General features: G+C 38.0%; 1 protein-coding gene across 5 annotated transcripts in view; it reads right to left on the bottom strand.

The window, feature by feature from the left end:
• Positions 1-27398, bottom strand: part of CATSPERB (cation channel sperm associated auxiliary subunit beta) — a 118440-nt gene that overhangs the window by 4331 nt on the left and 86711 nt on the right. For 4 of the 5 annotated variants that reach the window (XM_032344652.1, XM_032344655.1, XM_032344654.1 and 1 more), the window contains 8 exons: positions 18646-18981; positions 12735-12874; positions 10654-10851; positions 9785-9895; positions 5744-5854; positions 3993-4128; positions 1853-1953; positions 1089-1163 (listed from right to left, as the gene is read on the bottom strand). In XM_032344652.1, the coding sequence (XP_032200543.1) occupies positions 1089-1163; positions 1853-1953; positions 3993-4128; positions 5744-5854; positions 9785-9895; positions 10654-10851; positions 12735-12874; positions 18646-18981 (1208 nt within the window). The remainder of the gene's footprint in view (positions 1-1088; positions 1164-1852; positions 1954-3992; positions 4129-5743; positions 5855-9784; positions 9896-10653; positions 10852-12734; positions 12875-18645; positions 18982-27398) is intronic. The other variant, XR_004286069.1, reaches the window with a different exon arrangement.

The raw sequence follows: 27398 nt of genomic DNA, 5'->3' as shown, positions 1-27398 counted from the left end.
TTTCTGTTGTGAGACTCTGAGTCCTATTAAGAATTCTCTGGAAAACTTTGGGGTTTTTGTTTGTTTTAGCAGCTGGCCACACTGGTTGAGTTCGGATCAAATTACGCTTTACTCTCTGTGGTGGCTCCAGTGTCAGTTCAGTTTCAAAACTTTGGCTGTGCTCTTGTGTCTTTTTGGTTCCTGTGTTACTCAGGGGTTATTCCAGAACTGAAGTAGTATTTATATTACAGGTTTATTTTGAAGTCTTTGCTATGCTTTTTTTCCCCTTTTGTTTATTTTTTGAAAGACTATTTTCACCAGTTTTATTTTATTTTATTTTTTAAGTTTTTATTTAAATTCCAGTTAGTTAACTGGAACACATTTACAGCAGCATGGATCCATTACTGGGGCTGGCCTTAGGGCAGGGTCAGGATAGAGAAAGGAGAGGGGTGGGGGAATAGGGAGGAGGGGGAGAGGGAAAGGGGAAGGAAAGGAGGAAGGGGAGAGAGAGAGATTTTATTTTTGATAATGTGGTATCAGTATTTGATAATGAGTGAGTGAGTCATTAATCAATTTAATCAAATCCTCATTCCTTCTCACCCCATCTCCCCCATAGGTAGCAAATGTCATTATATGAAGAAGCATAATTGAATTATTGCACACCATGTGGTAATTCGGGGAGATTGATTTTGGTTTCCAAATCTCGGATCTTGATAGCTTTTAGCAATGAATTCAATGAACAATGAAGATAGTCAGGAAGATTGTAATGGAAACTAAAATGCTATAGACATATGTTTCTTTGGGGACATGGCATGAGAGGAGAGGTGGTAAAAGTCTGAAAACGGAGTTAAAAATGGAAGATGGAGAGAGAACATAAACAAATACAGGCACTTTCTAAATTTTTCCCACTGTTGATGGGTCCTGCTACATGTCACACACACTACCTTCATCATTACTGACAATGTCATCCCTGTTCTCCAGCATCCCCTGTCTCCAGGCCTTGTCCATCACACAAATTACACCATTTTCCTCTTTCGTGTCTCTTGCAGACACTTGTCATGTGACTTCCCCAGCCATCACCCCACCAGTACCTTATGCATTTACTGTACCTGAAATTCTTCAACTAAGTTACAAAAAGTGACTCCTGGAACTACGGACACTCTGAAGTGAAAAAGCTCAGAGCCCTGTGGAAAAAACACACCTGCTCAGTAGCAACATAGACACGAATGTTTCTTTACGCTAAAATACACAGTGGAGCCACTCTCCCTATAGGTGTTGCATAGAAAAATCCAATTTCCTTCCTAAGGCTCTTGGGCATCTACTTCGTGTATCAAAATAAAAATGGAGGAAGAAGGACAATAGCTGAAATTTCTTTTTAGAATGAAGAAACATAAACATAAAACCTAACATGGCCTGGAAAATAATTTGGGCTAATCTTCGTATTCATGGTTTTGATACGTCCACTTGTTTTTACTGACTTTTGCAACAATTACCTGGATTATATCCGCTTCATGTGTACTTACAGACAGCTGGAACTGGAAGACATACCTGTGTATGTCCAGATGAGGATACCAAACCCGTTTTAGTCCCTAAATTTTGAAAATACCCTTTCTGCTCCACCTTAAAAATAATCATTAGTTTTGCCTACCAACTCCAAAAATAGTAAGTTAATGTTAAATTCAACTTTCAGATACCTTTAGAAATAATAATATCAAGAGAAAGAGAGGAAAAATAAATACCCTCCATATATTTTAAAGATACAGTTTCTACCATTGATGGACACTTAGACTTTAAAACTTAAGCCAATCTTAGTTTAGACATGTATGTTTTATTTCAACTCAAAACAGGAAAAACAAAAGTGCTGTCAACTCACCTTTATACTTAAGTTGAGGCCTAGAGGATTATAAACTGGAGCATTAAGACGGTGTTCTAAGTAATTTTTCAACTTCTTTACATTTGCTGGTACACTGTGTTCTAAAAGTACATGAAGTGTATTTTAAGCACATTTATGTTATTTTCACATTTTGCATAAAATGTGCTATGTAATCAAGGTATAATAAAGGATTTCACTCTGCAACATGGCTAAGTTATCCCAGACTTTTGGTTTGCTTTGACTATATAGAAAATATATTTAGGAAATATTAGGCCTTATAGCTAACATTTCATCTCCTCAGGGACATTGTCAAGAAGGACAAGACCTGTGGGGCGCATGGGTGCCTCAGTCAGTGAAGTGTGTGACTCTTGATTTCAGCTCAGGTCATGACCTCAGGATTGTGAGATCTAACCCCACACTGGGCTCCGAGCTGGGCCTGGAACCTGCTGAAGATTCTCTCTCTCCCTCTACCCCTTAGCCCCTCCTGCTTGTGGACTCATTCAGGCTGACCTTTCCTTCCAGCTGCATGCTCTTGACCATTCCTAACCTGCACATACTCTGTATCTTTGGCAAAGAGATAATTCAACCTTAGACGTTGCTAAATAATTTTCAATAAGGTAACAGAAAACTTTCACAATAGGATCACTTAAATCTTTTCTAAAAGAGCGATCAGGTATTCTTGCCTTTCTTACAATTCTTTCTAAGACCAGATATATAATGTGGGGATTAACAATTGCAGTGGTATAATGGTACAGGAGATCTACAGGGGAAAAAGCTCTGATAGTAGCATTTGCCAATTTTTGTGGATTTAATAGTCTCGCCATGGCTAATTGCAAGCTACTAATGGCTTAACAATCGGTACATGAAATGTTTGAATATTTGACAGTCAGTGCTCAAAAGCTTGTAACATTAGGCTCCAGCACACCACAGAAAATTGGGATGTTAGTTAAAACAAAATATTTAGTAGTTTTCTTTGCTAGATTTTCATTTCAACAATGCATATAGTGAGCAGAGTAAAACTCACTGAATACCCAGTGTCTGGATACTTGGTAACATATTAATGGCTGATCAAAATTTCATTTAATTGTATCTATGTATTTATCTTTGTACTGATTGAACAATTTCATCAAAGTGTTTACATACATAAAATGTACAGGAAAGAGTTGAATATTCAAGGTAAAATTGAATTGTGGTAAATTGCATTTTTCTTTTTAAAAAATTTTGTTTATTGATTGATTGATTGATTAATCATTCTTATTTTTATTTTTTTTTAGTAGGCTACATGTCCAGCATGGAGCCAGACTAGGGGCTTGAGTTCACAACCAAAGATCAAAACCTAAGCTGAGATCAAGAGTCAGATGTTTAACCAACTGAGCCACCCAGGTGCCCCAAAGATTTTACTTTTAAGTAAGCTCTACTCCCACTGTGGGGTTCAAACTTATAACCTCAAAATCAAGAGTCACATGCTCTACTGACTGAGCCAGCCAGGTGCCCCTCATTTTTCTTATTTAAAAAAAATTTCTGCATCTTTTAAATTATTTTACCATAGAATTTTGAAGAAACTTGGCTTGTAAAATTAGGAGGTAGATTCTCTCTTTCTCTCTCTCTCTCTCTTTTTCAAGTTTTATTTATTTAAGTAATCTCTATACCCAAGGTAAAACTTGAATACATGACCCTGAGATAATATGCTCTTTGGACTGAGCCAGCCTGGTGCCCCTAGAAGACAGGTTCTATAGGCTATCTGGCCATACATTTTAGAACTTCCTCTGTAGCATTGCAAAAGCAGTCTAAAGAGACAACTAGACCAACATGTAGCACAAATTCTATCATTTTTGCTACTCATCTACAAAATGGCTTTCAAATGTTTTATGGTTCAAATTGTTCAAAAATGCTTTCATGCCGTGAAATCGAGGGCATGGAAAGTAATAAAGAAATACATGGGAGACAAGAGGAGGAGAGTGAACAGCAATGTGCCAGTCGATTCAAATTCTTCTCCAAAGAAGGGTGCCTGGGTGGTTCAGTCATTTAGGTGTCCAACTCTTGGCTGCTTCTTGCATAAACAGGTTTTATAAGCCACTTACCTGGGTAATAACAACATTAATTTTAAGACAAAATAACCATACAAGAAAGCAAACCCTACTTAGTTTCCAGTTTTCTCTGCTATTCACTTCAGTCACAGTAACCAGATATGGAGTTTCCACTGGGATATGTCCATCCTCACTGTAAATTTCCAAAGAAATTGGATATTGTGTAACTGGAAACTTAAAACGAGGAACCTAAAATTCAAATACCAAGAAAGAATGTCAAAACTCAAGACTAATTTCATTTCCTCGTAAAGAGTGAATAGACACATTTCTCTAAGAGTTTGGCCATTCTAAATGACATGTGCCTCTTAGGGTTCCTGCCTCCTCAGCACATGAAAAACAATCTGTCTTACAGGAGAGTGAGCATGAGCTCCCAAAGTAATACACAAACATTGTGGTAACAAAATTTGTAACTTCCTTTTGGCCCTTTCAGGAATTTGCTGTGACGGTATTCAAACTTTGTTGGATAACTGGTATCTCACAACGCAGCGCATGAATTGGATCTCGCCCATCTCCTTCCCACCTCTCTCCTGGCCAGCCATGATCTCTCAGCCACACTCCTGAAGCTTGGGCTCTGGGGTCAGAGTTCAAATGCAGCTTTCCCACATATTAATGATGCGATCTTCGACAAACTACCTGGCCTGTCTGTGCCTCAAAATTAATGAGACAAATCATGGAAAATGCTTAGAGCAGTGTTTAGTAGATAGTAAATGCCCAAGAAATATTATTGTAATTCAGTGAGGGGAGAATTATAGGGGTATATGTAACAATCCTCATAATTCACTGCTAATGCTGTGCTCAATATGGTATTAAATGATTTTTATCTTTACATAAAGGATAAATATATAGATAGATCTACATATGGAGAGAGATACCTATAGATAAATATATACATATCTCTTTCTGTAGATATATAGACTGAGAGAGAGAGAGAGTCTATATAGAGAGACTCTATAGTCTATATATATAGACTATATATATAGAGAGAGAGAGTCTATAATGCTATGATATAGTCTTACAAGGCCTTGAAAAAGACCTACTTGAAAGTTATATTAAGTGCATTTAACTTAGCTAATGCAAACACCAATATCCATCTGATACACCTTTAAATGCTTTGAAACTAGCAGAATAAAATATATGACACAGAAACCATTCTCTTAACCAACAGACTATACTGTCTTCTATTTTGTCACTACTCCCAAACCGAGCTCCTTGGTTAAAGGACTTCGACTTCTATATTCCCAGTACTGATACACATTAGATACTCAATAATTTTTGAAGGAATCTGTATCCATTGTAATCTACTGTAGTGTATGACAGGCTACAAATTGTTTAGGGTGTCTTTATAAGAAGGCTGCGAAATGGGCAGCGTGGTGCGCATATTACTCTGTTTTTCAAAGGGGGTTCATTACCTTGTTTAGGGACATTTAAATCCAGATCTTCCTAGTCTGTCTTGTTTAGTTCTATGTGATAATAAGACATTACTTCCACATCTTAACTTTCATATTGAATCAAAATGCACACTTCAGAATCTTATATATATATATTTTTAAAGATTTTATTTATTTATTTGACAGAGAGAAATCACAAGTAGATGGAGACGTAGGCAGAGAGAGAGAGAGAGAGAGAGAGAGGGAAGCAGGCTCCCTGCCGAGCAGAGAGCCCGATGCGGGACTGGATCCCAGGACCCTGAGATCACGACCTGAGCCGAAGGCAGCGGCTTAACCCACTGAGCCACCCAGGCGCCCCCAGAATCTTATATTAATATGAAAATACTTTGTCTTCAGGCAATTGAAAATGACCTTACCTTTTCTCTGCAATCTGAGAAAGCAACAGCATGTGAAAACTTCTGATCATTTGTGCAATTACACTCCTCCCGAGTAGACATGTTAGCACACTGTTTGAATTTACCAGATCTCTGCAAAAAGAATACAGGTTGACTTGCTTTTTGTGCGGCAGGATTTCTGCAGATTGACTAAATGTTCACTAGATATTTGTCTCCCGAATGAAAAAAAATCCCTGAGAAGGTAAGAGGGGGAAAATTCCTTTGGTAATGGACTAAAAGTACGGTATTTCTGAATTTTGTTTCCTTGCTTGGTAATTTGAACTCAAGTATCAGCTGCTTGCCAGGTTGATGTTTAACATGTATTAGACCTTCAAAGTCTGTGTTATTCTGAAGGCAGCACATCAGGACCATAAGACTTCCTGTTCTGGATCCCTCCCATCACAGGCATGAAGACAGAGACCTAGAAGCAGCAGATGTGTTGTGATGGGACTGTGAACTTGACGGAACCCTCTCCAAGTCTACCGTTTCATGCTTGCCCTTCTTTGTGGCATTCACTAGTTCACTAATAATTTAAAATCTCCATTTTAACTGTCCATTTGTCATTCATTTTTTTTATTTGATCACTCTTGCTAGAGATTGGCTTTTGATTTTGATAATCAGCTCTATTTGTTTTAAATGTTATTCTTCCTTTTACTTTTTTTTTTAAAGGATTACCATCCCTCCCCCCAGCTTCTTTTTCTCTTCTTCCTTTTATTGAGAAAAAATGTACCATTTAAACCATTTTTGAATGTACAATTTAGTGAGTTTTTGTACATTTGCAATGTTGTTCAATCATCACAGCTGTCTAATTGCAGAACACTGTTATCGCCCCAAACAGAAACCCTGTACATATTAATAGTTACTCCTGCTTGGCTCAGTTGGTGGAATATGTGACTCTTGACCTCAGGGTTGTGAGTTCAAGCCCCATGTTAGATGTAGAGATTACTTAAGAATAAAATCTTAAAGGAATAGTTACTCTTCATTTCCCCTCCCCCCAGCCCATCTAATCATTCTATTTTCTATCTCTATGAATTTTCCTATTCCAGACATCTTATATAAATGGAAATATACAATATGGCATTTTGTGTCTGTTTTCTTTTGTTCAAATATTGTTTTTGAGGTTAACCCATGCTGTGGAATATGGCAATACTTCATTCCTCTTTATGACTGAGTAATATTCCATTGTGGGGCTATTGCCTATTTTGTTTATGCATTCATCAGTTAATGGATATTTGGTTGTTTCCCCTCTTTGGCTATTACCAATAACGCTGGTATAAATTTTCTGTTTGAACATACATTTTCAATTGGGGGGGGGGGAGATGTATATCCCGGAGTAAAATTGCTGGGCCATAGAATAATTCTGTATGTTTAACTTCTGAAGACCTGCCAAAATGTTTGCCACAACCACTGCCCATATCATATCCTCCTCAGCAATGGATGAGAGTTCCAATTTTTCCACATTTTCACCAACATTTGTCATTTTCCATTAAAAAGATTATTACAGGCATCCAAATGGGTGAGGTGTGGTATCTCATTGTGATTTTGATTTACATTTACATAAGGACTAACTAATCAAACATTGTTCATGGGCTTCTTGGCCATCTGTGTATCTTTTTTGGAGTACTCCCTACTCAGAGACTTCATCTATGTCTGACTGGGTGGTTTGTCTCCTGGTTGTGGAATTGTAAGAGATCTTGAGAGAATCTGGATATCCTTAACAGATAAATGAACTGCAAATATTGTTTCCCATTCAGTGAGTATCTTTTAACTTTCTCGACAGTGTCCTTTCACCCACACACAAAAGTTTTTAATTTTGATGGAGTTAAAATTTATTTATTTCTCTGTTGTTGCTTGCACTTTAGGGCCATAGTTAACAAATCATCACCTTACCAAAGAGACAAAGGTATACACTTATACAACCATAAGAGAGTTTTGTGTTTTAGCCCTTACATTTAGGTTTTCAATCCATCTTAGGTTAATTTTTGAATCTGGTGTAAGATAGGTGATCAAATTCATCCTATTCAATGTAGGTATTCATTCAGTTGTCGTGGCACCATTTGTTGAAAAACCTACTCTCTCTCCTTTGAGTGGTCTTGGCTCAAGTGTCAAAACTCAGTTGACCACATATGTATGGGTTTATTTCTGGATTCTCAATTCTATTCCATGGATATGTATGTCTATCCTTTATCACACTGTGCCATTATCACACTGGTTTGATTACCATGGCTTTATAGTAAATTTTGAAACTGGGAAGTGGGGGTTCTCCCACACTTTGTTTTCTTTTTTCAAGATGGTTTTGGCTGTTCAGAGTCTCTTGAAATTCCTTATAAATTTTAAAATCAGCTTTTGCATTCATGCAAAAAAGGCATTTGGAATTTCAATAGGGAATGCATTTCATCTGTAAGTCAGTTTGGGGAGTATGGCCCCTGTAAGAATATTAAGTCTTCCAGTCATGAACATGGGATCTTTCTCACACTTAGTTCCCCTTTAACTTCTTCAGCTATGTTTTGCAGCTTTCACTGTCCAATTTCTGTATTTGCCACACTCTTGTGGCTGGCACTGTGCTAGGTATGAAAGATGCAGTAGAGAGTAAAATAGATTTCAAAACAACAACCACCACCTTGACTTAATATAATTTACCTTTTTCATGAAACACAATAAATAAAGCAAATGAGTAAAATCTGGAAAATTGTAATAAGTGCACTGAAGAAAAATAAAGGAGAGAAGGGGGACAGGGAGTGGGTACCACTGGGTGTGGGGCTTCCAATTTTAATTAGCGTGGTCAAGGCAGGCCTCACAATGATGGTGACATTTAAGCAAAAAGACCCGAAGACAGTGACAGAATGCGCCATGAGCTATCTGGCAGAGGAGCATTCCAGATGAATACCTTTGGCTGCAGAGGCCCTGAGCTTGAAATACATCTGGCATATTTGAAGAACTGCATGGAGGCCAGTGTGGCTAGAGCAATTAACCTCAGGGGAAATCAGGTCAGATGGAATGCCAAGGCCAAGTCATGAAGGACCTGATAGACCACCGTGAGAATTTGGCTTTTGTTCTGAATTACATGGAATGACAAGAGTTTAGAGCAAAAGAAACAAGCATTTTATGTCTTTGCATATGTATGTGTGTAGATACACAATGCATATGCACATGGAAGGGGTGTGAATGTCTGTTTGTGTATGTCTACAGGCAGGCAGCTGTGTTCTTCTGGAGAGAGATTCCACAGGTATCTGTGAGGTTTCCTCAAGAAACTACCCATCACGTACTCTTCCTCTCAACCTCATGGTTTCTATTCCTTCTATCTTGTTCACTCCACATTCCAGAGAGACAGAGGGCTGCTGGGTTTGGTTGTTTTCTAGGCAGAACCTTGGTAGGAGCTTAAATGTGCCCTGTTGGATCAAATAGTCTTCTTTCCTTTAGGACACCATTTGTTTCACTGGGCTAGACATGTGAGATGGGTCTGGGGGCTCCCTTCATCTGAGAAAAGATACTCTTACCCCACTAATCCCCTTTGAAATCCAAAGAGAAACCAGGGAGAGGTCAGGAGAAGCATTCTGTTCATTGAGTTCTTAGCTCCAAAACCACATCCAGAAATAGCAGACAGCTAATGGGGCACCTGGCTGGTTTAGTTGGTTAGGCCTCTGACTTTGGGTCAGGTCATGATCTCAGGGTCCTGAGATTGAGCTCCACATCAGGGTTCCTGCTCTGTGAGAGTCTGCTTCTCCCTTTCCCTCTCCTCCTGCCCCTTCCCCAATCATGCTCTCTTTGTGTCTCTCTTAAATAAATAAATAAATAAATAAATAAATAAAATCTTAAAAAAAAAAAAAGAGCAGGGGGGCTAAAAGAGGAGAAGGAGGAACAGGGTAGTACAAGTAGTAATAAATGCTGACATATCAGGGTAGATGGAACATTGTTTTGAATGAACCTTCTCATTGAATCCCTGCAGCTAGGTCCATCTGTCATTTCACAGAATGATTTCTTGAATTCAAATAAGTACAGTCTGTACATTCAAAAATTATTTACCTTTGACGTAGGAAATAGATTTCTTGGTATCGGTTTGCTGGGATCTGCATGGTAAAAATTGTCTGTGAGTGGTATGGCAATTCCCATGTTCGATGGGGGCCTGTAGTTTATCTGTAAGTGAGTAAGCAAAGAAAACAAGTAATTCTTAATTATTTACTAAGTCTTTAACTTAAAAATCTTGATTTTCAGAAAAAGCATTCAAAGCAAATATTTCATTTTTAGTTCCAGGCAGTGGAGTACATTTCTATTCTTCCTGTACTCCCTATACCTTATTTTTCGGGGCTTTCATCAACCTTAGCCCATGGCAATATAATTGTTTGGAACTTGTAAATAAGTGAAAATTTTTTTAGTATGTAAAATAGCGACCAAAAGGAAGTGCAAGAGAGTTTCAACACCTCATAAAAAGTCTTAGTGATATATTTAGTAAATAAATCTTCAAGTTTGGTCAGTTGGGTTCATCAGCAAAGAATAATAATACATGTTTTTTATAAAGTGTCACAGACTCTGACAAGGCAGAGATTAAAATGGCAACTACACCAAAATGGAACCAGTAAGATGGAACCAGGACAAGTCAACATAATGGCAGATAACTGTGTATATAGCACAAAAGCCCCAAGATTACGTCCCCATAATACAGCATAAAATAATTTTTAAAATGGTGAGACTGAGTTACCAGAAAAAGTCATTATTTCAGGACGTGTTGGCCTTTTAGAAATAATTGTCACATCCTCAAGATGACAGGAAAATTGACCAATAGCTGGAATGTTTTGTGCATGTCAGGAAAGAAATGCTAAGACGGGATGGCCAGCCAATCACACAAAAGAAACATATCACAGGTACCCTTAAAACAATCCACTTAGGTTTCTTACCGGCAAAGTTTTGATCATGTTGAAACCTTGACTGTCTTTATGAACACCACTAATCCAGTCTTCCAGTGGGATAAGTTTACTAGGGATGTGATGCATAGATTTGAGATAACTACAGCTGTTTTTCATCACTGGCACGACTGTGGTGACTAAACACTCAATGGATGCCCCCCAGACAACTAATGCCAATGACGTTGAACCCTGAGGACATCCAAAGAAATGAAGGTTATTCAAAGGAGCTGTTAAATCACTGCTTCAATTTCCTTGCTGGTTATGGGTGTAGTGATCTGAAGGGGCACCTGCCCTCCAGTGTTTATAGCAGCCATGTCCACAATAGTCAAATGATGGAAAGAACTTAGATGTCCATCAACAGGTGAATGGATAAAGAAGACATGGCATATACATACAATGGAATAGTACTCAGCCATCAGAAAGGAACTGGAGGGTATTATACTGAGTGAAAGAGGTCAGTCTGAGAAAGGCAATTATCACGTAGTTTCACTCATATGTGGAATATAAGAAACAGCGCAGAGAAAGGGGATTAACCCCCACATCAGGATCTGCACTCAGTGGGGAGTCTGCTTGTTCCTCTCTGTCTCCCTCTGCCCCTCCCCTCACTCATGCTCTCTTGGTGTCTCTCTCAAAACAAATAAATAAAAAAAATTTTAAATGTAGAAATACTAATAACTGTGATGATGTTGTAGACTCTGGTACCTCTATCCCCATATTCTGTAGTCATTAAAAATGATATATATGTTTTTCTAATGTTTTACCAAAACACATTGAACCATCATCTATGCAGGATTCTACTATTAAAGGAAATGTGGTTGGAGGTAGGAGAGGCACAAATTAAGTAAGAGACAAGGAAGCAAACATATGAATCTCAAATGTTGGACATTCTATAACACAGCTGATCTTATTTCTACAATTCAATGGCAAGTGAAGAAAACGGTACGTACCTAAGACACTTGAGAAAAAATAATCACATACCATGTGAGTCTTGTTTGGCTCCTAATTCAAAGCAAACACTATAAAAATATTTTTGAGAAAATTGGGTAAATTTGATTATGGACTAGGTTTTGTTGGATACCAAAAAAAAAAAAAAAAAAAAAAAAACCAACGTTTTAGGAACAACAGTGGCATGATAATGGTTACATGAGAGATAATGCACATGTTTTTTAGAGATATAAACTGAATCCCATTAAGAGTGAAATGACATGATGTTTGCTTTCACTCTAAAATAACTCAAAACAAAAGCCAAAAGGTGGTAGGAGGATGATAAAACAAGAGTAGCAAAGTCTTGACTCATTTGAGTATTAAGTATGGAAATTCCACTTTGGTCTATAGCTGAAAGTCTTCATGAGAAAGACAATTTGGGGATATGTATAAAAAATACTCAGTGAATCAAAAGGATTAAATCATATAGTTAAGTGAAAGGGGTAAATGTTTTATGGGCATTTACAATGCTTTCCCAGTTTTAGGGAAAAAAGGAAAGTACTGTTAGTTCATAGTGATTGAGATTTTCCATGTGCCAGACATTTAGATGTCTTACTTGAATGATCATGGTGCATTCTCATACACCACCCTGTAAAGAAGGTATTATCATTTTCATCTTCATTTTGTAGATAAGGAAACTTAGCCATAGTAAAGCAGCCTTCCCAAGTTCACAGACAGCTCCAGAATTAAGATCTATACCAGGCAGTCTTGTCCAAACCTCGGTCATTGAGCCTCTGTTCCATAATGCTAAGACTTTATTTATTTTCAGAGAGAGACAGAGAGTGAGAGCATGAGAGTACAAGCAGGGGGAGTGGCAGGCAGAGGGAGAATCAGGCTCCCCGCTGAGCAGGGAGCCACCAGGCTGGATCCCAGGATCCCGGGATCATGACAGGAGCTGAAGGCAGAAGCTTAACTTAACAGGTGTCTCCTGTAATGCTATACAGCCTTTTTTGTAATTCCCCAAATGTTAGAAGTGCTTAATCATTCTTGAGAGGTAGGATTATGTGCAATTTCCTCTTCTTTCTCTTAGCTTATATGCTAAGTTTTCCATAATTAATAGACATTTTGGTAATGAAAGAAAATCTTACTTGACGCAAAGCTTTGCTAGCTGCAGAAATTTTCATTATGTAACTCTCACTATCATCAAAAGAGCCTTCACTTTTAACTTCCAGCAGATTTGCATTTCCAACAATGACGTTCAGTGGTGGTATGTTGAGTGTTTGAACACCTATGGACACAAAGCTAAAGGTTAAAATTAAATCATTGTATGTCAGTTATACTAAAAAAAAAAAAAAGTCTGGGAACTAAAAAAGAAAAAAAATCATGGAAAATTTAAACAATTTCATAATGACCAGCTAATCAGGATTCTAGAACATATACAGAATCTATTATGAAGGTTTCATAATGGCTACAGCTATAATTAGGAATTCATAGAAAGTTAAGCTTGATGGTTCTTAGAAAAATTTAACTTCACAAATATTTTCTCCCAGAAATATTGCTCACCTCCATTTCTTATTCTTCAGCCAAGGTCTCAAATGCATGGAAAGGTCACTTGGACAGTACCGATCACACTGAGCTGCATGGCTCAGTGAAGAAACTGTATGGTGACTAACACAATAAAAATAACTAAAAAAGAAACAAACTGAAAGATGCCTGCTCAGTTTCAAGAGCTATCAGCCCACTGTGGCCAAGACAAAAGGAGACCTATCAGCAGGCCGGTTTCTACCTGCAGGCCACCTGCCTGCAATCGCTCCATACTGAGAAATTTACTAGAATAAGATATTTGACAGACTGTGTAGTCTATCTGCCATCTTTACTAATAAGCAAACCAGGACTGAGAGGTAGGAAATGATTTGCCTGGAGACTCATGGACAGCAGTTTCCTTTAAACCAGAGTGAGTTGGCTAGTGCTTCCAAAACTGTTGCTGGGTATTTCTATTAAAATGCAGATTCTGATCTACCAGGACCTGCGGAGGGGGCCGAGGTTACCCACCCTCCACCTCAGCTGTACTGAGGTATGACTGATGAAGAAAACTATATATATATACATATAGATATAGTTTATATATATACATATATATGTATATATATATACGCATATATGAATGAAGAGAGAGTATAACGTGATGATTTCATATATATATGTCTATATATACACACACTGTGAAATGATCATAATTTAATTAACATTCACAAACTCACAGTTACTTTGTGTGTGCAGTGAGAACATATAAGATCTACTCTAGGAGCAAATTTCAAGTATACAATACAGTATTATTATATTATTATTACTATTACTATTTTGAGAGAACATGGGGAGAGAGGGAAAAAGAGAGCGAGAGAATCTTAAGCAACCTCCACACCCAGCACAGAGCCCAAAGAGGGTCTCAATCTCACGACCCTCCTTCTCAGGACCCTGAGATCATGACCTGAGTCAAAATCGAGAGTCAGAAGCTTAACCAACTGAGCCACTCAGGTGCCTCTGATTCAGTATTATTAACGATGGACCCCATGGCCTATGTTACATTCCCAGAACTTACTTATTTTACAACAAGAAGCTTGTATTCCACTGACCAACATCTGTCCATTTTTTCTACTCCCTAACCCCTGGCAACTAACATTTATTCTACCCTCTAGTTCTGTGAGTTAGACTTTTTAAAAATTCGATTCCACACCTGAGTGAGATGATACCGTACTTATCGATCTCTCTGTGGCTCATTTGACTTTCCATATCCTCCAGATTCATCCATGTTGCTGCAAATGGCAGAATTTTCTTCTTTTTTAGGGCTTAATAATAATCCATGTCCTCTCTCTCTCTCTCTCTCTCTCTCACACACACACACACACACACACACACACACACACACATTTTCTTTATCCATTCATCCATCAACCAACACTTAGGTTGTTTCTGTACCTTGGCTATTATAACCTGCAATGAACATCGGAGTGCAGATATCTCTTTGAGATCCTGACTTTGTCTCCTTCAGATATATACCCAGACGTGGGATTGCTGGAACATTGGGTACTTCTACTTCAAATTTTTTGAGGAACTGCCATTCTTTCCATGGTGGCTGCTCCAGTTTCCATTTCCACCAATGGTGCATGAGGGTTCCCTTTTTGTCCATATCCTCACCAATGCTTCTCATCTCTTGTCTTTCTGACACTTGCCATTCTAACTGGTTTAAGGTGATATCTCACTGTGGTTTTGATTTGCGTTTTCCTAATAATTTGTGATGTTGAACACTTTCCCCTGTATCTGTTGGCCATTCACAGGTCTTTTTTTTTTAAATATTTTATTTATTTATTTGACAGACAGAGTTCACAAGTAGGCAGAGATGCTGGCAGAGAAAGCAAGGAGGAAGCAGGCTCCCTGCTGAGCAAAGAGCCCGATGTGGGGTTTGATCCCAGGATCTTGGGATCATGACCTGAGCCGAAGGCAGAGTCTTTAACCCACTGAGCCACCCAGGCACCCCTCATATGTCTTCTCTGAAAGACATCTACTCAGGTTCTTTGCCCATTTTTTAATTGCATTATTTGTGGGGTTTGTTTTTTTGCTATTGAGTTGTATGCGTTTCTTATACATTTCAGATATTAACTGCTTACCAGAATAAGGTTTACAAATATTTTCTCCCACTCCATAGGCTGTCTTTTCATTTTGCTGATGGTTTCCTTTGTTGTGCAGAGCTTTTTAGTTTGATGTAGTCCCACTTATTTACTTCTGTTTTTGTTGCCTTTGATTTTTGTGTCATATCCAGAAAAGTCAGTGTCAAGATCAAAGTCAATGATCTTCTCCCCTATGTTTTCTTCTAGGAGTTTTAAGGTTTTAGATCTTACATTTAAGCCTTTAATCCATTAATTCGTTTCATTAATTAATTTCATTAATTAGTAAGATAAGGGTTCAGTTTTATTCTCTTGGGTGTGATTAACCAATTTTCCCAATACCATTAATTGAAGTGACTATTTTTTTCCACTGCATGTTCTTGGCTCCCTTGTTAAAGATTAATTAACTTACTTCTGGGCTGCCTATTTTATTTTGGTCCATTGGGCTATGTGTCTGCCTTTTATGCCAGTATCATAATGTTTTGATTAAGATAATGTAATACACAGACACCTGGATGGCTCAGTGGGTTAAAGCCTCTGCCTTCAGCTCGGGTCATGATCCCAGGGTCCTGGGATCGAGAACCGCATCAGGCTCTCTGCTCAGCAGGGAGTCTGCTTTCCTCTCTCTCTACCTGCCTCTCTACCTTCTTGTGAACTCTCTCTATCTGTGTCAAATTAAAAAAAAAGAAAGAAAGAAAGAAAGAAAGAAAGAAGTAAAATTGCCTCTGTTTGTAGGTAACAGGACCTTACATAGAGATAAGTAATGCCCCAGAATCCAGAACACAAATCAGTTGTGTTTCTAAACACTAACAACAGCCTATCCAAAAGAGAAATTAAGAAAACAATCTCATTTACAATAGCACTAAAAAGAATAAAATACATAGGAATAAATTTAACCAATGAGGTAAAAGACCTGTACACTGAAAACTATGAGATAACAGTGAAAGAAACTGAAGAAGACACAAATAAATGGAAAGACAGCCCATGTTCATAAATTACAAGAATATTCTTAAAATGTCCATACCTACAGACTCAATGCAATCCATATCAAAATTCCAATAGGGTTTTTCACAAAAATAGAAAAACACCCCTAAGATTTGCATGGAATTACAAAAGATTCTGCATTTCTAACAAGCAGCTAGGTGCTGCTGATGTGGTTGGTCTAGCCACCCACACTTTGAGTAGCATGCACTAGGCTTTTCTTCACAAAGAAGCAATAGAGTTGATTTTCTGATTACTATTTGCTTCCATCAAACTGAATGAGTAAAACTGTACCATTCAACAATGGATTTGATATGTTTTAAAGCTGAAATATTTAGAACACTGTGGGCCTTGCACTGGAATATGAAGAGATAAAATAGGAACAGAGTTTTAAAAATCCAGAATGGTCAAGATGATAGGTAAATTGTTCACTGTATTCTGAAGCCAGTTAAGAAAGGTCACACTATTCAAGAACTGTGGTTGGAACAACTCACTAATCACCTATAATATATCCTATAATATATCAAAGTGAAATCAATGTAAATTAAAGACTTAGATGGAAAGTTAAATTAAATTAAAACTCTAGAATTACTTGAAGGAAATATGGACAATTAGTCATATAATCAATGAGAAAAGATTTTAAGAGTTTCAAGAGGAAGGTTTTTTTTTTTTTTTAACAATATTTAAGTGCCACAGTATTGATTGAAACACAAAAAGATGTCCTCCAATTTTTTTTGGGGGGGGTAATTTTCATTTGTATAAATGCGTTTGGTTTTGTTTTTCAAATGAGCCTTTTAAAAAATTGTGTTTTGTTCTTTCATTATGATTCATATATCTTCTTTTATCTCTCCGAGAGTTTTACATATAGTGTCTTTCTGATTTTTCTATTATCTTAAGTCCTTGGAGATTAAAGACCAAGTTCTTGGGGTGCCTGGATGGCTCAGTCAGGTAAGCAGCCATCTCTTGATCTCAGATCTTGATTTCAGGGTCATGAGTTCAAGTCCTACTTTGGGTTCCATGCTGGGTGTGGAGTCTACTTTATAAGTAAGTAAGTAAGTAAATAAATAAATAAATGAAATGAAAATAAAAATCAAGTTCTCTTTTCTTCCGTTAGGTAATTTGGTTACATGGTTTTAAAATGTTTTCCTCAATTCATGTTTGATGGAGATCTATTTTTCCATGGAAGTCTATGTTCCCTGGACTATGGAAATATTCCTACAAAAAGTTTTATGCTTGCTTAAGCTGGGGCCCATGCATTAAAATTACTTCTCAGCTTGGGATTTCTACAATTAGTGTGTTGCCTCTAGGCGTTACACAGTCCTGGAGTTTGCGGTTTTTACAAGAGATCCTTTTTCCCACTTTGGGTCTCATGGAGATGGTAGTTCCTTGAACTCCCTCTTTGGGTTGGAAGATAAAGTTTTCATAATCCCCTTTTCATAATTTAAGCTCCCAGCTTTACTTACTGGTTTTGGTTCCAGCCTCCTACCACAAATTATATTCTGCCAACAGTTGGGTATTAAAATCCATCCCTCTGCCAACATGGCCCATATCTAAGTCTCACATCTTTCAGGGAGCCACAAAGTAGCTAATTTCTTTGGCTTTGAGTTCCCTCTTCACTTTGGTGACAGAATTTTCTTCTCTTTCCCGCCCCCTTCCCTTCATCTTCCTTTCCTCTTTCTAGCTCAGTTATTTGTCAAAATTATTGTTTTATTTTCCTTTATGCCATTTCTCCTTCATCTTTAGGAAGTTTAATTTCATTTTTGTAATAAATAAATGCCATGGAAAATGGGAAAAATAGAATACTATTTAAAATCCATTTTTGGGGCTCAAAATAAATACTTGAAATAACTGCAACAATACCAAAGTAACTAAACAGGTTTCTTTTCAGAGGACAGCAAAAATCTAAACTAAAGTCCTGTGTAAACTTGGGCTGCTAACAAAACATCATTTTCCTCATTTATAAATGAGAATTAAAATCTAGGCTTTTTGAGTTGTTGAAGGTATTAAGTGAAAAAATACATAAAAATAATTTAGTACAGAGCCTAAGAACATAGTAAGTGTTCAATAATTAGAAGCTAATACCATTATTAACAGAATGTCAGCCACCATGTAAGCCAAAGATAATGAAAATATCAAAGAGTATATTTTACACTCAAGAAAAACAACATCGGGGTGCCTGGGTGGCTCAGTGGGTTAAGCCGCTGCCTTCGGCTCGGGTCATGATCTCAGGGTCCTGGGATCGAGTCCCGCGTCGGGCTCTCTGCTCAGCAGGGAGCCTGCTTCCTCCTCTCTCTCTCTGCCTGCCTCTCTGCCTACTTGTGATCTCTCTCTGTCAAATAAATAAATAAAATCTTAAAAAAAAAAAAAAAGAAAAACAACATCTCCTTTTGATGTTTCCCAGTAAAAATAAACTTACCTTCTGTATTAGGTATAACCTTAACTTTGAAAGTGTAAGATTTCCCCAGATCAATGTATTTCAGGACATTGAGGAATAGGGAATGATCCTGTTGAAACCAATAATTACACGGTTTTGCATATATAGACCACATTCGTCCATTTCTGTGCCCCAAGTTGTGTAAGAACCAGGAGTCTTTTGGGATGATCATATTGTTGAGTATTCTGTCAGGCATGGTAGCAATAGCTAAAGCATTCTTATCATCTAAAATGCTTGTGATCAGGAAGCTGCTATGACCAGGAATCACCACAGTCTTCTCTACATCCAGGTCTTGAAATGAGGCATTAGTACCTGGAGCTAAAAAAGGAATAATTTATTGTAAAATAAAATAGCCAATGTTATTCAAGCATCCTGGTGGACAAAACTGATGAAAACATTATTTGAGTTTTTAAACTGTGGTCTTAACCAGGGAACACACTGGCCAGATTTGAGGTTAGAATTCAAATTATTTTGTAGAAAGTATATCACAAATATGTCAAACACAAACATATTTTTAAACCTTTATTATTAAACTAGTTCCCTAAAGTCCCCTGCAGGGGAAAAAAAAAGATACCTTCGTAGGGCTAAGTAAGTATAAGAAAGCTGATTTCTTTACTTTAGAACTACCAAGAACCTTAATAACTTAGAATCTTTATTGTGATTCTAAGAGAAGGTTAACATAGAGAGAGGATAACACGGAGAGAAGGATAACATAAGAGAAGGATAATGTAGCCAGTGTTTCCCCACGACCTAAAGGTCTGCCTATTATATAGAAGGTGCTCAACAAATATTTGTTGAGTAGATGAATAATTGATTGTTTAGGAAGGGCATGAATATTTAAAAGCACTAGACTTTAGGGCAGGACTGTGAGGAACATCCCCACATAAGATGATGTGAGAGGATCCATAAGAAGGCTGTTTCAAGGAAGGGGAGGTCACCACATTCAAATGTCTTTGATACCTCAGGAAAGATACCAGCACACCAATGTTCTCCTCATTCTGAAAAAATCAACAGAAGTAGTCAGAAGAGACCCTCATTGTTCCCTTTGTTGTGTATGCATGCTCTAATTTCTCCCACTTTATTATTTTTTTATTAACATACAATGTATTAATTTTTTGTCGAGGTACCGGTCTGTGATTTATCAGTCTTACACAATTCACAGTGTTTACCAAAGCACATACCCTCCCCAGTGTCCATCACCTAGTTACCTCATACCTCACCCCCCCTCCCCTGCAGCAACCCTCAGTTTGTTTTCTGAGATTAAAAATATTTTATGGTTTTTCTTCCTCTCTGGTTTCACCTTTTTTCATTTTTCCCCTCACTTCCCCTATGATCCTCTCTCTTGTTTCTCAAATTTCTCATGTCAGTGAGATCATATGATAATTGTCTTTCTCTGATTGGCTTATTATGCTTAGCATAATATCCTCTACTTTCATCCATGTCATTGCAAATGGCAAGGTTTTGGGGGTTTTTTGATGGTTGTGTAATACTCATATATACATACACACAGAGAGATATATAGATAGATATAGATACAGATAAATAGATAGATATAAATATACCACATTTTCTTTATCCATTCATCTGTTGATGGACCTCTGGGCTCTTTCTATAGTTTGACTATTGTGGACATTGCTGCTATAAACATTGGAGTGCACCTGCCCCTTCAGATCACTACATTTGTATCTTTGGGGTGAATACCCAATAGTGCAATTGCTGGATTGTAGGGTAGCTCTATTTTTAACTTTTTGAGGAGCCTCCATACTGTTTTCCAGAGTGACTGCCCCAGCTTGTTTTCCCCCCAACAGTGCAGGAGGGTTCCCCTGTCTCTGCATCCTTACCAACACCTATTGCTTCCCAACTTGTTAATTTAGCCATTCTGACTAGTGTGGGGTGGTATCTCACTGTGGTTTTGATTTGTATTTCCTTGGTGCCGAGTGATGTGGCTCACTTTCTCATGTGTCTGTTGGCCATCTGGATGTCTTCTTTGCAGAAATGTCTGTCCATGTCTTCTGTTCATTTCTTGACTGAATTATTTGTTCTTTGGTTGTTGTGTTGGATATGTTCTTTATAGATTTTGGATACTAGCCCTTTATCTGATATGTAATTTGCAAACATCTTTTCCCATTCTGTTGGTTGCCTTTTGGTTTTGTTGACTGTTTCCTTTGCTGTGCAAAACTTTTTATTTTGATGAAGTCCCAAAAGTTCATTTTTGTCCTTGCTTCCCTTGCCTTTGGCGATATGTCTAGAAAGAAGTTGCTACAGCTGAGGTCGAAGAAGTTGCTGCCTGTGTTGTCCTCAAGGATTTTGATGGATTCCTATGTCACACTGAGGTCTTTCACCCATTTTGAGTATATTTTTGTATGTGATGTAAGGAAATGGTCTAGTTTCAGTCTTCTGCGTGTTGCTGTCCAATTTTCCCAACATCATTTGTTGAAGTAACTGTCTTTTTCCATTGGACATTCTTTCTTGCTTTGTTGATTAGTTGACCGTAGAATTGAGGGTCTACTTCTGGGTTCTCTATTCCATTCCATTGATCTATGCATCTGTTTATGTTCCAGTACCACACTGTCTTGATGATTATAGCTTTCCAATAAAGTTTGATTATGTAATTGTGATGCCACTAGCTTTGGTTTTCTTTTTCAACATTCTTCTGGCTATTTGGCTCTTTTCTGGTTTCATACAAATTTTAGGATTGTTCCATTTCTTTGAAAAAAGTTGATGGTATTTTGATAGGGATTGCATTAAATGTGTGGATTGCTCTAGGTAGCATAGAAAGTTTCATAATATTTCTTCTGATCCATGAGCATGGAATGTTTTTCCATTTCTTTGTGCTTCTTCAATTTCTTTCATGAGTATTCTATAGTTTTCTGAGTACAGGTTCTTTGCCTCTTTGGTTAGATTTATTCCTAGGTATCTTATGGTTTTGGGTCCAATTGTAAATGGGATCAACTTCTTAATTTCTCTTTCTTCTGTCTTGTTGTTGGTGTATAGAAATGCAACTGATTTTTGTGCATTGATTTTATATCCCGACACTTCACTGAATTCATGTATGAGTTCTAGAAGTTTTGGGGTGAAGACTTTTGGCTTGATATGATAAAGAATCATTTCATCTGCAAAGACTGAGAGTTTGACTTCTTCTTTGCTGATTTGGATGCCTTTTATTTCTTTTTGTTGTCTGATTGCTGAGGCTAAGACTTCTAGTACTATATTGAATAGCAGTGGTGATAGCGGACATTCTTGCTGTGTTCCTGACTTTAGGGGAAAAGCTCTCAGTTTTTCCCCATTGAGAATGATATTCACTGTGGAGTTTTCATAGATGGCTTTGATGATATTGAGGTATGTACCCTCTTCTCCCTAAAATGTGAAGAGTTTTGATTAAGAAAGGGTGCTGTACTTTGTCAAATGCTTTTTCTGCATCTATTGAGAATATCATATGGTTCTTGTTATTTTTTTTAATGTATTGTATCACATTGATTGATTTGCAGATGTTGAACCAACCTTGCATCCCAGGAATAAATCCCACTTGGTCCTGCTGAATAATCCTTTTAATGTACTGTTGTATCCTATTGACTAGTATTTTGGTAAGAATATATTTTGGTGAGACTCCATGTTCATCAGGGATACTGGTTTGTAATTCTTTTTTGATGGGGTCTTTGTCTGGTTTTGGGATCAAGGTAATGCTGGCCTCACAGAATGAGTTTGGAAGTTTTCCTTCCATTTCTATTTTTTGGAACAGTTTCAGGAGAATAGGAATTAATTCTTCTTTAAATGTTTGGTAGAATTCCCCTGGGAAGCCATCTGGCCCCAGGCTCTTGTTTGTTGGGAGATTTTATTACTGTTTAAATTTGCTTGCTGGTTATTGGTCTGTTCAGGTTTTCTATTTCTTCCTGGTTCAGTTTTGGTAGTTCATATGTCTCTAGGAATGCATCCATTTCTTCCAGATTGTCTAATTTGCTGACACATAGTTGCTCATAATATGTTCTTATAATTACATTTCTTTGCTGTTGGTTGTGATCTCACCTCTTCATCCATGATTTTATTATTTTGGGTCCTGGGTGCCTGGATGGCTCAGTCACTAATTATATTAATTTGGGTCCTTTCTCTTTTCTTTTTGATAAGTCTGGCCAGGGGTTTATTAATCTTATTAATTATTTCAAAGGACCAGCTCCTACTTTCATTAATCTGTTCTACTGTTCTTTTGGTTTCTATTTCATCAATTTCTGCTCTGATCTTTGTATTTCTCTTCTCCTGCTGGTTTAGGCTTTCTTTGCCTGTTCTTTCTCCAACTGCTTTAAGTGTTGGGTTAGGTTGGGTTAGGTTGAGACCTTTCTTGTTTCTTGAGAAAGGCTTGTATTGCTATATACTTTCTTCTTAGGATGGCCTTTGTTGTGTCCCAAAGATTTTGAACAGATATATATATATATATATTTTTAAAGATTTTATTTATTTGAAGACAGAGACCACAAGTATGCAGAGAGGCAGGCAGAGAGAGAGAGGAAGGGAAGTAGGCTCCCTGCTGAGCAGAGAGCCCGGTGCAGGGCTTGATCCCAGGACCCTGAGCTGAAGGCAGAGGCTTAACCCACTGAGCCACCCAGGAGCCTCTTGAACAGTTATATTTTCATTTTAATTTGTTTCCATGACTTTTTAGAAATTCTTCTTTAATTTCCTGGTTGACCCATTCATTCTTTGGTAAGGTGCTCTTTAGCCTCCATGTATTTGAATTCTTTCCAACTTTCCTCTTGTGGTTGAGATCTAGTTTCAAAGTGTTGTGGTCCAAAAATATGCAGGGAATTATCCCAATCTTTTGGTACCTGTTGAGACCTGATTTGTGACCCACGGTGTGATCTATTCTGCAGAATGTTCCATGTGCACTAGAGGAGAATATGTATTCTATTGCTTTGGGATGGAATGTTCTGAATATATCTGTGAAGTCCATCTGGTCCACTGTGTCATTTAAAGCCTCTATTTTCTTGTTGATCTTTTGCTTAGATGTCTGTCCTTTTCAGTGCAGAAGGTGTTCAAGTCCCCTACTATTATTGTATTATTGTTAATGTGTTTCTTTGGTTTTATTATTAATTGGCTGCTCCCATGTTAGGGATAGATATTTAAAATTGTTAGATCTTCCTGTTGGGTAGATCCTTTAAGTATAATAAAGTGTCCTTCCTCATCTCTTATTATAGTCTTTGGTTTAAAATCTAATTTGAGTGATATAAGGATTGCCACCCCAGCTTTCTTTTGATGGCCATTAGCATAAGTGGTCTTCCAGCCCTTCACTTTGAATCTGTTGGTGTCTTTGGGTCTAAAATAGGTCTCCTGTAGACAGCATATTGATGGGTCTTGTTTTTTTTTTTTTTTTTTTTTTTTTTTTTTTTTTTTTTAATCCATTCTGGCACCCTCTGTCTTTTGATTGGGGCATTTAGCCCATTTACACTCAGGGTAACTATTGAAAGATGTGAATTTAGTGCCATTGTATTGCCTGTAAGGTGACTTACTGTAAATTGTCTCTGCTCCTTTCTCATCTGTTACTTTTAGGCTCTCTCTTTGCTTAGAGGACCTGTTTCAGTATTTCCTGTAGAGCTGGTTTGGTCTTTGCAAATTTTTTTAGTTTTTGTTTGTCCTGGGAGCTTTTTATTTTTTCACCTATTTTCAATGACAGCCTAGCTGGATATAATATTCTTTTTTTTTTTTTTTAAAGATTTTATTTATTTATTTGACAGAGAGAGATTACATGTAGGCAGAGAGGCAGGCAGAGAGAGAGAGGAGGAAGCAGGCTCCCTGCTGAGCAGAGAGCCCGATGTGGGACTCGATCCCAGAACTCTGGGATCATGACCCGAGCTGAAGGCAGCGGCTTAACCCACTGAGCCACCCAGGCGCCCCTGGATATAATATTCTTAACTGCATATTTTTCTCATTTAGTGCTCTGAATATATAAGGCCAGTGCCTTCTGGCCTGCCAGGTCTCTGTGGATAAGTCTGTTGCCAATCTAATATTTCTACCTTTGTAGGTTACAGACCTCTTGTCCTGAGCTGCTTTTGGGATTTTCTCTTTGTCTCTGAGACTTGTAAGTTTTACTATTAGATGATGGGGTGTTGACCTATCATTATTGATTTTGAGGATTCCTGGATTTTGATGCCTGATTCCCTCTCCAAATTAGGGAAGTTCTTAGCTATAATTTGCTCCAGTATACCTTCTGCCCCTCTCTTCTTCTTCTGGAATCCCAATTATTCTAATATTGTTTCATCTTATGATATCACTTATCTCTTGAATTCTCCCCTCATGATCCAGTAGTTGCTTATCTCTCTTTTTCTCAGACTCTTTATTCTCCATCATCTGATCTTCTTTATTACTGATTCTCTCTTCTGCCTCATTTATCCTAGCAGTTAGAGCCTCCATTTTTTATTGCACCCCATTAATATCCCTTTTGATTTCGACTTGGTTAGATTTTAGTTCTTTTATTTCTCCAGAAAGGGAGAAAGCATAGCATCTTCTATGCTTTTTTTCAAACCCAGCTAGTAACTTTATAACTGTCATTCTGAACTCAAGTTCTGACATCTTACTAATGTCTGTATTGATTAGGTCCCTGGCAGTCAGTAGTGCCTCTTGTTTTTTTTTTTTTTTTTCTTGAGATGAGTTCTTCTGTTTTGTCATTTTGTCCAGAGACAAATAAATGAATGAGAGAACAAAATGCTAAAAGGGTAACAATGACACCAGAAAAATACACACTAAACAAATCAGAAGAGATCTGAAATTGGGGGGAAAAGAGAGAGAAAAAAAGAAAAGAAAGAAGGAAAAGAAGAATACGATCAGGCTGGTGAATAGAACAGAGCCACACCCTAGATTTTGGGTGTATTTTGGTGTTAGAAGAAACTGTATCCCAAAATTTTAAAGAAAGAAAAACATACATGTATATATTTATATAGTTGTATATATATGCATATATACACACACACACTCACACACACAAAACAAGGTTAAATGCAATGAAGGGATTGAAGATGATGGCAAAGCGAAAATTTAAAAAGACTTTAAAGAACAAATTGATAAGATGTTGGTTGAAAAAGGAAAGAAGAAAAATTCAAAAAAAGAGAGAGAAAAAGAAAAAATAAAGAAAATTAAAAAAAAATTAGCTCTGAAAGATTAAAGAATCATGGGGAAAAGGCCATGAATTCTAGGTGCTGTATTCCCCTCGCTCTGAAGTTTTGTAGTTCTCATTGATCGGTAAACTTGGTCTTGGTTGGATGTTCTTGCTGATCTCCTGGGGGAGGGGCCCGCTGCAGTGATTCTCAAATGTCTTTGCCTGCAGTGGAATTGCACCACCCTTGCCAGGGGACTAGGCTAAGCAATCTGGTTAGATTTGCTCTCAGTAGTTTTGTTCCCTGAATGCTTTCCATATAGCTCTGGAGGACAAGAATGAAAATGGAGACCTCCCAATATCCAGCCCTATAGGAGCCAAGAGCTTGGGCCCCACTCCTCAGTGCGCCCTCAGAGAAAAGCAGTCAATCACTCCTGTCTCTTTGGTCTCTGGCTGCACTCTACTCACCCAGCCCATGACGAGCATTTCTATCTCTGGCGTGTGGCCCCATTTGGAGTCAACAAACCCAGCAGATTCCTGTGCTGCTCCTCCTGGGGGCGGGGGATGGTCTCTCCAGATCTGCCATTTATGGGATCCCTGCTTGAAGAGTAGTGGCCCAACTATGCTGCAGATCCTGGTTTATGGCAACCCTGAGCTGAGAGCCCCCTCCTCAGCTCTGTCTTTGCAGCTGGCTTCCCTGCTCTGATACCTGGGAGCTCTGCCACACTCAAGCACCTGTGGTCTATGACCTCAAGGGTCCTGTCCCAGCAAGGGGTCCACCTGCCCTACTTAGTCACTGGAGTGACTTCTTGAAGTTCTGATTTTGTGCTCTCCTCCGTTCTCATTTGCCAGGAGCCGGCTGACAGAGGATTCCTGCCCCTGTGGTCCATCTTCCTATATATCCCCTCAGATTCACTTCTCCTCACTCCTATGTTCCAGAAAGTGGTTGCTTTTCTGTTCATAGAATAGCTGCTATTCTTTTCTTTGCTCTCCAATTGAGTTGGTAGGTATTCAGAATGGTTTGATAACTACCTAGCTGAATTTCTGGGACCAGATAAAATTTAGGTCTCCTACTCCTCTGCCATCTTGCTCCTCCCCTCCTCTTCCACTTGATTATTATTTATTTGCTGGAGAAAGAGACAAAGAGAGAGAGGGAGAAAGATTGAGGGGAGAGACCAAGTGAGAGGAAGAGAGAGAATCCCAAGAAGACTCCCTGCTAAGTATGGAGGTGGACGCAGGGCTCTGTCCCAGGACCCTGAGTTCATGACCTAGGTATAAACCAAGAGTTGGATGCTTAACCAACGGAGCTATTCAGTCATCCCATAATCTCTCCCACTTTATACAAACCAACAAAAATCCCTTCCCATCTTCCCTCCAATTCACATAATCTCTTTCCTCCCCTTTTAACAAAATTCCTGCCAAGATAGTTGCTTTCATTCACTGTCTTCAATTCCTCTCTGTTTATAGGAATTCCGTTCCTATTGTTTAGAAACTAATCCAATCACACTTTTTGTCTACACTGTTCCACTCAAAAAAAGCTTCTGTCAAGGTTACCAGTGACTTGCCCACAGATCTGCTGGCTGGTTTTCCGTCTTCATCTGACCTGACCTACTGGTTCCATCCTTCTTGAAAGATCTTCTTCACACTTTCTCTTAATTCT

The sequence above is a fragment of the Mustela erminea genome, chromosome 5 (genome assembly GCF_009829155.1).
Source record: "Mustela erminea isolate mMusErm1 chromosome 5, mMusErm1.Pri, whole genome shotgun sequence".
Classification (NCBI taxonomy): domain Eukaryota; kingdom Metazoa; phylum Chordata; class Mammalia; order Carnivora; family Mustelidae; genus Mustela; species Mustela erminea.
This window is presented reverse-complemented; position numbering and strand designations above follow the sequence as displayed.